We start from the raw sequence: 15,614 nt of genomic DNA, 5'->3' as shown, positions 1-15,614 counted from the left end.
AGTAGTGCGTACTGAGGCATGGTTCCATTTATGCTACAGCTGTGGTTGGTGTGGGTCCGATGCTCCACACATGCGCATTTCCCAATTCACGCCCAATTCGTGTTGTTGGGGGTTAAACACCATAATGTTGTTTGCCAACAGCCAAAACATGGAGAAAAAGGAAGAATCATGCACATTGAGAGAGAAAATTCATCTAAGGCAGATGTCCATTGCAACATGGGCTACAATCAAATGCTGCACATGTAGGCTACAATAGCGGTTGTAAGAAAAGGTCTACTGAACTAAAGAACTGTATCATCGGTGGTCACATGTTTCTTTAGTTGTGACTAATTAGTTTATTGACATGTGAGACACTGTCAGCTTTGACTAAATCATTCTGTAAAACCAGTGTATCTTACCAATCCATCTTCCTGCATGTGTCTGGTCTAGCTGCCTGTCCAGTACTATGCAGTGGAAATGGCCAGTACTCCCGTGGCCGCTGCCAGTGCTACAGCGGGTGGAAAGGTACTGAGTGTGATGTGCCAGCCAACCAGTGCATCGACATCCACTGTGGAGGACATGGCATCTGTATTACGGGAGCCTGCATCTGCAACACTGGTTATAAGGGTGATAATTGTGAAGAAGGTGAGAAGAACTGACACAAACATACATACTTACATATGATGTTATCAGAAATAGTTTTGAACATTTTAACACTGCTCTGCATTATTTTGCACGTTTGACATTTTGGAATTTAATGAAGCCATCACTACACAATTAAAGGTCAAGATAAATTAAATATTTTGCACTCATTTATTTCTACCCCTGATGTTTACTTCTGAAACTGAAACATTCATGCATAACTAGATATGATTCATAATTGGGTCTCTCACAAGTTCAGATCTCTCAAACCCATATCACTGCTCTTGACAACCTAACAAGATAGTTAAGAAATGTCATGTCGTATCAGATGGATTATTATTGTTATTGACACAGTCACATTAATGGAGGTATTCGGGGTGATGTCAGTTCTGTTTTGCCTGTTTTGTCACACAAAATGGTGCATGGTTACTGTTTAATAATTACTGACAGTCAGTTGGCTAGAATAGGATCCATGCAAAACACAAATAGTTTTAATCTGAATTGATCGATACAAATCTACCATGTACTAGTTTGGACCTTTCACATGTTTAACATAGCTTTAAGCCTTTGTGGATCATTGTTTAATGTAGCTCAATCAGGAAAGAGTAGTATTTTTAGAGTGAACATGAAGATTTATTGCCATGTGTACGAGAAGAATGAGACAGTTGAGCGGTTAGACTCTATTGTGATGAAGCATTATTTGGGGAAATAATGAATAGGACAACCTCCAACAGAGTCTAGACACTGGTGGTTGTGATGGAGGAAGAAAGTCCAGTAGATCTGATGACAGGGGAGTTGATTTTGGTGAGTAGAAATGTATATGAAGTGTTGAGGATGGGGTAGAGGAGGGTAACATGAATACCGGTAACTGAAATGACAGCTAACAGCAGAGAGGAGAGCAGTTTGAAACAGCAGAGACATGATTGGCTGATAAGGTTTGTGGCAGAATCTGGTTGGTTAAATGGAGAGTGCGTGTATGAAATGCCCATGGTCACATTAATAGAGGGAGTAGGGAGAGAGATGAATTAAAAGATAGTCATGATTGAACGCTGAGCTTTATTCATTTGGAATTATGCCTATTACAAATTCTGTGTAAAATGATAGAAAATAATGAATTAATATAATTTATTATGAGGTGAATGGACCCTATGGGCCATAGGAATTTGTAATAGCTGGTTTTGTATACTGAATCCATTAAACATGTTGGTATGTATGCAAATTCTTATATGGTGTAGGCTTTGTTCTCTTTATTTAGGTTAAATCAGTCAACTACTTCATCCTCAACTGCAATAAAACTGCCGATAAGATCCAATCATTTCCTGTACTCCAGCTCCTCGCTGAAGTTTTTTCTCAACTGGAAGTTGGTTTGGTGGTCCATTATCAGGTGTTTCACTTTGTCCACAAGCCACTTCTTCACTCCTCATCCAATTAACTTTAGATACAGGGGTGGAGAAACCAAGCAAATCAAACACTGAGCTGAAAGCTGCAGAGAACTGCAAAGATTCTCAGTGGGAGAGCAGGTCATCCACTAATTGGAAGGTTGGCAATTTTTTGTGAGCAGGATACTGAACCCCAAATTGCTCTTGGTGGCTGTTCCATTAATGTGTGAGTTTGCATGCATAGACATATTGTTTGGCACTTCCAATCGTAAGAGCTGTATCTCTCCGGATGACCAGGTTGACCCTTTATATGGCAGGCTGTGCCGTCAAGTCCATTCCATTCTATTCCATACACACACATGCATGTACTAAATAAACTATTTAGTGTATTCTTAACTCTTCATCTCTCTTTCTCCAGTGGACTGCATAGACCCAAGCTGTTCAGCCCATGGCGTGTGTATTCATGGCGAGTGTCACTGTCAGCCAGGCTGGGGTGGAGCGAGCTGTGAGATTGCCAAGGCTATGTGCCCAGACCAGTGTTCAGGTCACGGCACCTTCAACACAGAAACCAGCACGTGTACCTGTGACAAGAACTGGACTGGGCCCGACTGCTCTTTAGGTGTGTCCCGTGTTTAATGGCATGTGTTGTAAAGGTCTGTCAGTGTTTTCTTTACTGTTGATTCTTACAGAATATATGAATATTAACAAATGTTATTTTTATGGTTTTCGTAAAATCAGCTTTACAGAATCATTAACATGCAGGATCACCCTGATATGATGACAAAAAGCTATTACAGAGCTGAACATAATTAAGATAACAGTGTTGGAGATGTTAGTGATCCCATCGGCACAGGCATGAAAGATGTCGTACATAAACAACTGATAAGACACAAGGTGAATAAGACAGTCAATTATACAAAATCTGTACCTGTAAATGTGATTCTTAGTGAGTTATTGGATGATAGTGCCTTAGCCAGAAGTGTACTCTTCAACAGCTTGGCTACCCTGATGGCAAAAACATGTTCACCTTCAGAAGTTAGCCAGGAGTTTGAAACAGCCAGAGAACCTTGCCTGAGGATCTCACACTTCAGTTTGTGAGGAGGTACAAGGTCAGTGTCATAGCTAGGGGCTTATCCACAATAAGACTTCTGTAAAATCAGTAAGATCTCCAAATCAATATTTAACATAACCGGCGGCCAGTGAAGAGAAGCTAAAATAGAAGTATTCTGGTCTCAAGATGACTTACAGTTTGTTTGACACCTTGAAGCTGTGGTTTGAAGTTGCTGCAAACAGGAATACTGTCTCTTGACAATGTGAGGAGTAGAGCAGTCTGGAAAAGATGAATGCACAGGTGAATATAAATGCTTTTACGGTCCATCAATCCATATGTACGCCCCCCCCCATCCATTTGCATGCACATGATAGCTCAGAAAATCTTGGAGAGAATTTCACAAAAGTCCACTGGAACTCAAGAAGGAACTGATTAAATTTGGGTAGTCAAAGGTCAAGGTGACTGACCTCAAAAACATGTTTTTAGCCATAACTCAATGGTCTGGTTAATCAAATGCGTGAATCATGCAATTATTACATATGTCACTCTTTTCAATCGCTGTGACTGCTGAGGTACTGACACAGTGACAGTGAAGGTGGTTTAAATAATTTGATTTATCTACAGTAGGAGCTACAGTGCACACCAACAACCAACAGGTGACACATGTTTATTTTGTTGATCTAGGTACAATAGATATGCGCACTAAATTTCATGAATGTACATCAAACTAGCCGCAGGGGCTGCTGCCAGAAGTATAAGAATGTGTCATTTATTTTTGCCACCTGGTGGTGCTGTGCTTATAACTCATTATCTACATATAAATGTGTTTGGTGCACATTTGACCATGTTTTCAGGTGATTCATCAAAAATCGCCATGCTATGACAGCCACACCCTTCAGTAAAAGTTGAAGCTATTGATAGTTTTCACCCCAAATGTGTTAAGATTGGCCTGTCGAAATGTCAGGTCAGTTTGGCTCAAGCTGTAGGAGGTGTTTGTTAAAGGTACATAAGAGCAACTGGCTGCTGTCTCCTGCCAAACTACTTGTATTGTGAGATGTTTGGAACCACAATCTGATAAAGGATAGATGATCATACTTACTTTGTACAAGAAAATCCCAGGACCTTGAATAAACACCCTATGAAGTTGGGCAAGCAACATTATAAAGCAAGAATGAAAGCTGTCTTTCCCAGATGGAAATCTGTGATGATAGATAAATGTTAGCAGAGCGATACTAAAGTGTCCTGCTTTCTGCTGGACAGGTGAGTGTAACATTGAGATTTACAACCATGGGTGTAGTTAGTGTTAAAACTACTTAGTTGTATGGCATGTTTGAGCAAAGGGTGGCATCTTCTCATCAGCTAAGCTGAACATATATATAACGAGCTGGGCACGTACAGTATCCGTCTGTCATTCATCACATTCAAATTCAATTAAGAGTTTCGGCTTAGACATGTTCAGTAGTAAAAATATTCACAGTGGGAAAAACATTATGACAGAAGTTACACTGCACTGCAGAGGCATTGAATAAACCTACCTGCTGTAGTCAGGCTGTCTGTTGTCACCCACCCCACAGTGACAAGTATGTCCATAAGTTAAGGAAAGGTTACGGTGAAAACTAAGCTTGATGAAAAAAATATTCCAGAGGTTAATCATCCACATTTACACATGCATGAGCCATCTTAGGTGCACTCTAGTCCTGAAAACAAATACTGCCGTCTATTACTTTATGTTTTTTAGTGACTTAAACAAGACCAATGGCTGAATTACAGTATTGATGTTCCATAAGCCAGTAACTGCAGTATAGATGTATACTGTGTTTCTGATATTGCATGTGATATTTTTTTCTTTCTCTCTCTAACAGAGGTGTGTGAAGTGGACTGTGGCAGCCATGGCGTCTGTTATGGCGGTGTGTGTCGGTGCGAGGAGGGCTGGACTGGAACTGTGTGTGACCAGAAGGCCTGCCACCCACTGTGCAGCAAGAACGGAGTGTGTAAGGAGGGGAAGTGTGAGTGTGACCAGGGATGGACAGGGGAGCACTGCAATATCGGTGAGTGGAACACACACACACACACACACACACACAATTCAGAAAAATGTTTAAGATGGGAACATGTTTTGCAAAATAATATACATCGATTTTATACAAGCAAGTAACCTTTTTTTGGGAAGCCGCCTTTTTGAACTATTGGTAACTGATACAGCCTATTGGGCTAACCCCAGGTCCAGTGAAATGGCCAAACTTTTCATTCTAATTCTGAAGGACAAGTCAGCTTTTTACAATATGAAAGTCATGTTTACCAGGTGGCACATCAGCTGCACTACTGCAGTCACTCCTTAAAAGATTGTGTTCTTGATATTCTTTTTTGGTTTGAGGATTGAAGATACGTTGCTTCTGAAGAACTGAGAAAAATGCATTAAAATCCTAGAAAAAAAAAAAAAAAAGCAACATTGACTTGAAATGTTGTTTAAATTTCTAGCTGCTAAATACAGTGACTGGCTGAGTAATCACTGTGTTTGTTTGGTGCTAAACAAGTATTGTGGGTTTTCAGAGCTGGTGGGACAAACAGTACAGTTCATGGCTGTAAAACAAAAAGCGATGAAAGAATATCCTCAATATTTGCACGTTCAGCTGGATTGTTTTGACATTCAAACAGATGAAACCGCAAAACAACAACTGTTGCTTAGTGGTCATGGACGGAAAACTACCTCTCTTTATGTTGCTTGTTACCTACAGAACTTACAATGGGATTGTGTTTCTGAGTGAGTTTCCATGGTGAGTTGAGAAACACAGTTCTGTTGTACTTTGTCAAAGAGTGAAACAGATGAGTGGCAAGGCCTTTGTGGCAGCTTCAGCTCCCTACCAAACCCTTTACTTAAAAAGCTATTTGTTGTCAAACAGGCAGACAACGACAGTATTGCTGGGGAAGAGCTGTAAATTGGCTTCAGTTATTGTCACTTAGGCACACGCACACTGACACACATGGAGAAGGATGCTGAGATCATCTGAAATGAGATGAGAAGAAATCCATGTAGAGTGCTTAGCCAACAATCAGCTGGTGCTGCTCTGTTCTTCTGTCTATCCATCTCTCACTACCATATTTACATCTCCTATTAGAGTCTGCTGGAGACTGTCAACTCACTGTAAAACTGTTTCTGTATTCACTATTTATCTATGTTTATATGTCAGCATGGGAATATCCCAGTTTACGTACTACCCTGTTTTTTTCATTATTCCAGTGCAGTCCTGGTTTGAACAAGAAAACATGGTTAGAAAATGTTAACTGTGGTCAGCCTGATCACAGACCTGAACATTTCCTCGATGGCATGCTAGTGTTTTTAGTGAGCTGTCTCAGATAGATATGATTGAATTATGTCTTTCTTCCCTTTTTCTCATTGACTGAACCTCTCTGTGTCTGATTGAATCTCTACATCTCTGCTCTCTGCATTTGCCTGTCTAATCACAGTTTGACTTCTGCAATCAGCTACTCACTGATGGTGATACTGGACGTTTTTTTTTTCTTTTTTACAGTTGTATTGCCTTTTTTCTAGACTAAATTCTCTCCTTTCATCTATCTTTGTTCTGTCTTTGTTCCGTTCCTCCTTAAAGCCCACAATCCGGACATTAGAGTAAAAGGTAGGGTATTCTTTTCTCTTCTTCTCCTCATCACTGGCTTTCTGTCTTACTGCTTCATCCTTTTGCTTTTCTCTTCATGCACACTTCTTGTTTTTAAATGTTGAGATTTTTTTTTTTTTTTTTTTACTTTACAGCTCTATTGCTTATATGTTGCTGGTTCCTCGGAAGTAGCTTTATATGTGTAGTTTTTGAATGCTGTCTTTTTGTCATTGACTTAAATAACTACTTTGATTTCTGGGAAACCACTGACCATATTACCAGTTCATTATTCTTTTACAACAAAAGTGACAAAACATGGCCAGAAAGTCAACAGTGGAAGAAGTCCCTAAAGTACAACGTTATGTCACACATTAGACGTTTGTCTTTTTAACCTTTTACTGTGAACTGGTTTGAATTTGACAACTTATATTTTAAGATTTCTCAGTCACATTTATTAACGGATCAGTGATCCAGCTGAACTTGGTTGTTATACTGCTCAGTATGTTGAAGCTAGATCATTGTCCTTATTTTGTAGCAGATATTTTAGAATGTATATAATATTTGAAATCTGTAGTGGCTTGGGACGGTCTGACAGTCTAGGCATACTTTACTTGTAGCAGCCACGCTCTGTACAAGCACAGACACATAGTGAAAGTTTCTGATGCTGAACGTGAACTATGTTATTTAAAACAGGGAATTTGTGTGTTTTAGTCTCCTTCTGTGTCGCATGTGAATGTTTAAGATAAGGAGCTCAGGTATACTGCTCATAATGTGGTATTGGGAAATGGAAATAAAACATCTACTAATTATAAGGTGGTCTTCCTTTAAATAATTTAATGAATACAGTTGCAGTCACATTTTTGGAAAAGGTTCTTTCTAGCTGTAATTGTAAAAAGAGACTACTAAAGAAGACTACTTTTAACTTGACTTTCCCTTCGTTTGGAAATAGTCTATAAGACATAGGTGCACAAAACAGACAGACTCATGATCCCATATGACAGGAAAAGATACGATCACTTAATTTTCCATTAACTATATCACAATGATAGCAATTATGAAATACATATATATCACAAAGAAATAGGTAAGGGATATAATGCCTAATGAGGGGTAAATAAACAGAAATAACACACACACACACACACACGCACGCACGCACGCACGCACACACACACACACACACACACACACACACACACACACACAGGCCATACATTCTGGTGACTGTTAAAGCTTAACCAAACTCTGCACCTAGTTTTGAAAAGGAGAGTCTGAATATAGCTGCTCATGACTGGTTATTTTGCTTGGATTTTTTCATCTTTGCTGTCACATACAATTACCATCCATCTGACCATCACCCGTCTGTTCAGAGCCTCCATAAGGAGGCAGCGGGTAGCCAAAGTTGCTGAATCTCTAATGAGCAACGTTACTTTTAAAACAAAATATATCAGTGTTTGGCAACAGTTTATTGATAGTGTGTGTGTATAAATAAAGTATCACAAGACAACATATTGTAAACTATGGTATGTTGCAATAGCGATGATTTGTCCCACCACTATATCGCCTCACCACACTCTCACTTTCTGCCTTTCTGTATAAAGAGATCTCAGGAAATTTGATTTCCTGACACTAAGGTCTTTAGACTGTTTCAAAGTTCCTTTTTGTCCTTGTTTTTCTTTCTTTTTTTTGTCAAAAAATAGTCTTAATTTCAGTATATTAAGCATTGAAAATACGAACCACACTTAAGACTTAAGTCTTATTTTTTAACTTTTTTTTTTACCAGAATAATCAGCATTTACACTATAAATGCACTATGTAGATACATACATACATACATACATACATACATACATACATACATACATACATACATACATACATACATACATACATACAGCAAACAAACAAATAAACAAACACCACAGAACCAAAAACAGGTGCTAGTGTTGTTTTTTTACAGTGACTTTAATCGTGGAATGTAAACATTATGCCAAGGTCCTTTAAAATCCACAGCCCCAGTCCAAACATTAATCTGAACTGTACTTACAGTGACAGTGCAGTATGCCACTATAACCATTCTCCACTTCTGTCTCACTTCTATTTGACTGCAACTGTATTATATCCCTTTCATAGGAGGAAAAGTTGTCTAAGAATCTTTCTCTGGTTATTTTTCTTTTGGTTGTATTAATTGTGAAACTTTTATTTTATCCGCTGGCTTTTGTCCTTCCTCCCTGTGTGATTATAATGTGAATGAAGAATGATTTGATTGAACTGTTCATTTTACTCTGTTAAGGTCCTCTCTGTTATTGCACTCCAATGAACCCAGTTCTTTCTTCTTGTCCTCCTCTTCCTTTTGCTGCAATTTTCATCTGTCCATCACAGAGAGAATATTTAGCAGTGCTGCTTTTGTTTGGATTTACTTTTTTCCCTAATTTTCCTCCCTTTCTCCCTCGTGCCCTCTCCTATTCTCAGGATATAAAGGTAATTCATGCCAAAGAATTAATAAAGGCCTTACTGTCCCAAAATACAACCACTCCACACTCTACTTTGTCAAGTTTAACTTCCTTTAATTCTGATTTATTTAATTTCATTTTATTTTTCCTGTCTTTTCCTTTGTCTCACATTCTGTCTTTCAAAGCTATTGGTGTAACTGTTTGTTGTATTGTCTCATTGCGTTACACTGCTGCAGTTATTTTGGCAGTGTCAATGTTTTATTTGTCATGTTTGTTTTTCTGGTTAAACCATTAACTCTGTCTCTGAATCTCACACACAAAACACAGACAACACACACATGAAGATGCACGCAACAACATAAACACGAACATGGAAATGTAACCACAAACAACAGTTGACATGAACCAAAGGTGTGCGACTCCTGTTTGTCTTGCATCCACAAGCCTGATATATACCGTACATACTATATGTGTTAATTTAGCCAGCTGCTGTCCCTCTGTCATCCATCTGTCTTCACTTTCCTGTCTCTCTTCTTCCTTCCCCTTTCTTCTCGTCCCCATCTCTACCTCCATATTTACATCTATCCTTCATTCTGTCTCTCCAGCTGGGCTTTGCTTGGTTCTGATACTCACTGTTTATTAATCAGTCTGTCTGATTGCCAGCCTCACTGTCTATTCTGTGCTCGAGGAATGTCAAACAGAGGCATAAAGTATAGCGTTCGGAGGCATGCGGTCCACACCACCCTGTCCTCCCTATACTTTGTGCGCTGTGTATCTGTCTACCTGTTGTGATTTCACATGGATTTTAACCTGTGACTTTTTGTTTTTTCACTGACTGGAAACTAGACCAAAGGATTTCCTAAGCAACAAAAGCCTCCTTTTATAGAAACGTTGCGGTCTTGCTGTGTTAAATTTCCCTGCCTTGGTTAGATTTCACTTAGACAGATTTTATTTTTTTAACATTTTTCAGAATGTTTTGCTTTCAACTTTGCTTTTTTTTTTTTTTTTGGTTGTTTATATGCCCTGTTTTCCATTATGATATCATGCAACAATAACATCTTCTTTGTTTGCAGAGGAAAAAATATTTTGAATCAATTTGAGATTGAAGCCATGCAGCACACTGTAGCCATTTTGGCTGTTGGCAATCTTAGTGGTTCATGTGAAACTACAACGTCAGTGCATTTCACCGAAGGCTGACTGTCTGTCTGTCTGTCAGTCTGTGTCTCTCACATATGGGTTAATGTATTGATTGTCTACCAATTTGTCTTTCAGTCTGTCAGTACATATGTTGGAGAAAGGTTCATCACACAGGGCCAAAAGCCTTTATACACATCAGGATTTAACCAGTATGGGTCCCTGAAGGTATTTTTGGGATGAAGCTGCTAGCGGCTAACATTTTTTGCTGGCACAGTGTTTACATTTGAAAACTCTTCTGCCAAAAAACAGTATTGAGTATTTCCTTCAGAGAGGGTGAAAAAGCTTCTGAAACAGGTTTTGTTGGGACAGGCAAAATCTCACATAAACCCAAGGATGTTCATATCACTTGCACTGAAAAGTAAGTTCTGGACATATCATTTTTTCTAATCTAATCCAATTACCAAATTTAACTTATCTTAACACATTCTGACATACCAGTGGCAAAATAAGTTGCGGTGTTTGGCCAGTATATTTTTCAGTTGTTGGTGCCATGTGCCATCTAATTGAAGAGATATGCTGTAATTTCAATCAGTACAGCTGTCTATAAAGGGCCATGGAACAGCTCACGCTTCACAAGAATACTTAGAATTCTGATGGACATTTGCACTATTGTTTTCTCTCCAATTTACATGCCTAACTTTAATTGTGTGAAAACACATAGTACCTTGGAGCTGACATACTGCTTTCATGCACTCACTGTTTGCCATGTTTTATTTCAACCAGAATATATGACAAGTTAGTTTCTTGGTTGTTTCTACACCGCAACATGTGCATTTGTTGAATTTTTTTCTGATGTGTGAACTGTGGAATAACTCCACCGTGGAACGGTAGGATTTGACTCAGCAGTGTATAACACCTGCAATGAACCCTGCCTCATGCCTTAAGAGGCTGCCAACCCACCTTAGGCTGTTTCTGACTTTCACTGTAGATTTATTGTCCCATGATTGCCTCGGTGCTGTTCAGAGATTCTACCAAGCTGAGAGGGAAACACTGAATATGCTGAATTTTTTGGCACGAAAATGGTCCAATGTAAAAACAATAAAGATATAGATTGTATCATATTTCAGAGCTCCATTTTATAAAACTATCATCATCTACCTTCAAAAAACGTATATTGGTTGAAGCCTATTTCACACCTCGATGGCCAGCCATAAGTCCATCCAACTTAACCACACTGCTCTAACTGTTCAAATTGTATGTTTTTTCCCTGTGCCCAGAGGGTTGTCCAGGTCTCTGCAACAACAACGGACGATGCACTCTGGAATCCAATGGCTGGCACTGCATCTGCCAGTCAGGATGGAGAGGGGCTGGGTGTCACGTAGCGATGGAAACATTATGCACTGATGGCAAGGACAATGAAGGAGGTATATTCTTCTATATACTCTGCAAGAGTATGCAGATAGATAGTTAAATAAATGAGGAGGTATATTTGTTTGATGGATGGATGAACATAGGGGAACATTTTTTTTTCATCTTAGCAGTTAGCAGGGTTGGGTACTATGGTAAGTGTCCAGAATTAAAGTTCATGTCATGCTGCAGAAAGATGCCAAAGATCAATGTGAAACATTCTTGCATTTAAAATGTTGACATAATGAAGATAACATTCACATAATGTGGTTTGAAACATGTTATATGAACTTGTTCTGGTTAGAGTAACAATAATGTCCATATGTTACCCATGTAACTTACGTGATGCATTATGTTTATGCAACTTTACCACATGGATGAAAATCGTACTCTCAATCCACCAGTCTATCCCTACCTCCCACACATGGACTTTTCTGTAAACTACTTCTTCTCACTTCCTCCTTTGCTGCCATTATTATTAGTATGGCCACTAGAGTGTGCTGCCTAACAACAGATGTAATGGGGGGGTCACAATAAGCTGTTTTTACAGTTGACCTGTATCATATGGTCATGTTTTGATGAGGACAGTCTCGGTATGCAGAGACCACACAACAAGATTCACCTCATTAGCCTAAGTGTGTGATCTACTCTATATTTGAAGTTATAACAAGCAAGTAAGTGTCTGTCTAAAGCACCTAGATATGATGCAGTAGCCATTGGCCCATACATGAGTTGCACTGCGAAGCAAAACAATGAAGGTAATGTGAGATGACACCATGCCAAAGGAGACTCTGCATGTTCCAGTTAGCTTAAGTCTAGTTTATGTTGCTTTGCCTCTTCTCTGTATATTTTATCTTTCCACATCCACTAAAGTATTAAGAGACCTCTGGTTTTGGGCTACTTCAACCTTGCATGTAGTTTGATTACTGTCTTTTCACAGTCTTGAGCAACTCCACTGTGAAGAATTCAGGAAGATGCCAGAGTAACACTGCATAATAGGAATTTTGTTATTTCTCTTCTGTGAACACAATACATGGCCTCTCATTAACTATTATGCTGCAACTGGAGATTATCCAGACACTTAACAGCTGACAAAAGTAACTTCTCTACCCCCCGACAGAATTTTTCTGTGTCTTAGTGGACTGTTGCTGGTGCCTCTCTCACATACTCAGATTTCACCACATATATTCCAGTAAGATCAGTGTTATTTATTTATTTGTTTTCAAATTAAGTGTCAAACCTGAAATATCAGAACACTTAGATATAACATATAGAGCCACAGAGACTTCTTCAGTACTCTTTGAAAATAGCGTTGTATTGTCTGCCTGTGAGATTTTGCGTTCCTTACCAAAAGCATGAATTTCTGTGAAAGGGTTCGGCAACATTAAATAGTTTGGAGGTAAAACAATGTGAGGGGAAGATGGAAATCCCTGTCACACACCTTTGTTGGTACTATATCTGCTAGACGATCCATATAAACATGTATGACTTACCGTATCAAATGCCCTCTGAAAGTCCGGAGACAGAATTACTGGGTCACTAGAGATAAAGCTGTTATGTGCTTTTTTAGACATCTTTCAATAAATTAAACACATCAGAAATGTCACTACAGCAATGGTTTTTATAAAGATATGCATTGAAAATTGACACATTTTGAAATTACAGTATAATCCTCTGTTACAGAGTTCTCAATTTTTAATCAGGGTAGAGAGTATCTCTCAATGTTTCTTTGCTCTGTACCCAAAAAAATTGCAATTTTTCTCACCCCCCTCATTCCCTTATAATCTAGAAGTGTAAAAGCACCCTGAGATCTTTCTTGATAGAACTATTCTGTTTCCTCTGAGCGTTTCCATAACTGAGGCAGTAGGTCACCACCATTTAACATATTCAGTGTAATGTCTGAAACAGTTTTTATAAAGTTCTCTATTTTTTTCTTTATTTCTTTTTATTTCAGTCTTTGCCAAATTTAATTGCACATTTTGTAATTTCATACTTAAGTTAGTTCAAATATTCCCAAAGTGGTTGTTTTCTGATGCAAGTGGCCAGTACTGTTCAATTAGTTTTATGATAATTTCAGAAAATGTGTTGTAAAACAGTGTATAAGTTTTGAATTTCCAATGATTGAAAACTCCTCTGTTGACAATAGAGAAAGATTTTGGTGTATTTATGTGTATTGATGGTCAGTATGATTACCATATTAAATTCTCCTCCCAAGAGAGTCTTAGCTGAAAGGTGTTTATTGCTGAGAGAACTGATAATTCCTCCAGTAAAAAATGGTTTAAAGACTCTGAATAATAACCATGAATGTTTCCCAGCAAATAAATATGACTGTGAATTTAAATCACAAGAAAATCCAGTAACCTTTTTCATCAGTTTCTTTTTTTTTATTATTTATATATATATATTTTTTTTTTTTTCCAAAACTCTACCCTTAAAGTTGTCATTTAAAACAGAATCATGAAACAGCCAAAAGTCCTTTTCCAAAATGATTAATTCTCTAAACAGGAATTGCGTTCTTGAAGAAAACTAAAATCTGCCTTTTCCTCCTTAGAAAACAAAAAAAAGGCTTTTCTCATGAAACTCCATTGAGATGAAGGACACTCAGCTCCATTGTGCTCACTATAATTACAATACTTGAGACATATGAATAATAATAATTCAGTTACTTACTTTTATCAGTGTTTGTGGCAGTCATGTTGTCAGTTAATTTGTAACGAACTTCATATTGAGAAAGAAATACAAGGATCTTGACATGAAAAGCCTTGTGCAAAGTGGGTACCTATTCACAAAAACTGGGAGGTGCAGAGCTCCGTGACTCATGGAGTGTAGTGAAGTGTAGTCTTGTTACGTTTAATTACATTCACTTTTAGTCATCCCTTCCAATTAGCTTTGAGACAACACAGTATCTTTCTCGCCTTGCACCCCCCCCCCCCACAAGCATAGATTGTACATATGTAACCTTATTGCTTTTCTATCCCTCATTCTTTCACCCATCCATATCCTGTTTTCATCTTTCCAGCCAATATTCAACCTGTAATTTCTCCATAGTCTATATGACATCCTTCCAAACTCCTCTCAGATTTCTGAATAAAATAATTGTGCAACTCTGTCTTTCAGATGGCTTGGCTGACTGTATGGATCCAGACTGTTGTCTGCAGACCTCCTGTCAGAACCAGTTATACTGCAAAGGGTCACCTGACCCATCGGAGGTGCTAAGCCAGTCTCCATCCTCATTGTCCTCTCAGCAAGTAAGGAGTCAGAACTAGAATCCAAATAAGACTGTTAATGTTTTGGGGTTTTTTTTCTTGTAAAACAAAATCCACAGAACTTTTCAGTGTAGCAGATATATCAAAGAGGCATGACAGGAAGCCAAATTTATTTATTTCCTTTTATGTTTCTTAGGCTGCCAGGTCTTTCTACCAGCGCATTCACTTCTTAGTTGGTCCGGAATCCACTCATGTCATCACTGGAGCCAGTCCATTTAATAAGAGGTAATAATGTCTGTCTCTTTTTCTCCTTTGTTGTTTGTTTTAATAAATTAAGTTTCATGCATTTCAATCTGTAATTAGAAATGAAAGCACAGGTTTATCATAAACATTTAGATAAGCATTTCTTGTGCTCAGCTTGTGAAATTGTTGATGTGTTTAACTGGGCTTTCACCAGAGTTGGGAGGGTTGCTTTGATAATGGGTTCCCATAGTCACTAGTTACCAAAAAATGTTGGTCTGTAACATAATCCAGTTATTAGAACGTTAAAACAATGAAGTTGATTACTTCATATCATTTTTAGATTACCAAATCTGCCAAATTTAGATATTCAAATATAGACTAGAGAAAATAAATGACTTGCAGTGTATTGTCACACTTTGATGTTCTCTGCTTTGAGGACAAAATAATGGTGAAATTACCCCACAAAATAGTTTTTTCCCCACAGGTCATGATAATGAATTGGC

At 38.3% G+C, this 15,614-nt stretch overlaps 1 protein-coding gene across 6 annotated transcripts in view; it reads left to right on the top strand.

Moving 5' to 3' along the window:
• LOC119020583 (teneurin-3) overlaps window positions 1-15,614 on the top strand; it is a 274,733-nt gene that overhangs the window by 192,376 nt on the left and 66,743 nt on the right. For 4 of the 6 annotated variants that reach the window (XM_037100035.1, XM_037100027.1, XM_037100059.1 and 1 more), the window contains 8 exons: window positions 430-624; window positions 2,419-2,619; window positions 4,914-5,099; window positions 6,660-6,686; window positions 9,138-9,146; window positions 11,533-11,679; window positions 14,780-14,910; window positions 15,065-15,153. In XM_037100035.1, coding sequence (XP_036955930.1) covers window positions 430-624; window positions 2,419-2,619; window positions 4,914-5,099; window positions 6,660-6,686; window positions 9,138-9,146; window positions 11,533-11,679; window positions 14,780-14,910; window positions 15,065-15,153 — 985 coding nt within the window. The remainder of the gene's footprint in view (window positions 1-429; window positions 625-2,418; window positions 2,620-4,913; window positions 5,100-6,659; window positions 6,687-9,137; window positions 9,147-11,532; window positions 11,680-14,779; window positions 14,911-15,064; window positions 15,154-15,614) is intronic. The other 2 variants (XM_037100051.1, XM_037100045.1) reach the window with 1 other exon arrangement.

The sequence above is a fragment of the Acanthopagrus latus genome, chromosome 1, assembly GCF_904848185.1.
Source record: "Acanthopagrus latus isolate v.2019 chromosome 1, fAcaLat1.1, whole genome shotgun sequence".
In the NCBI taxonomy this organism is placed as follows: Eukaryota; Metazoa; Chordata; class Actinopteri; order Spariformes; family Sparidae; genus Acanthopagrus; species Acanthopagrus latus.
Note: the sequence above shows the minus strand (reverse complement) of the source record. Positions and strands in the feature narration are given on the sequence as shown.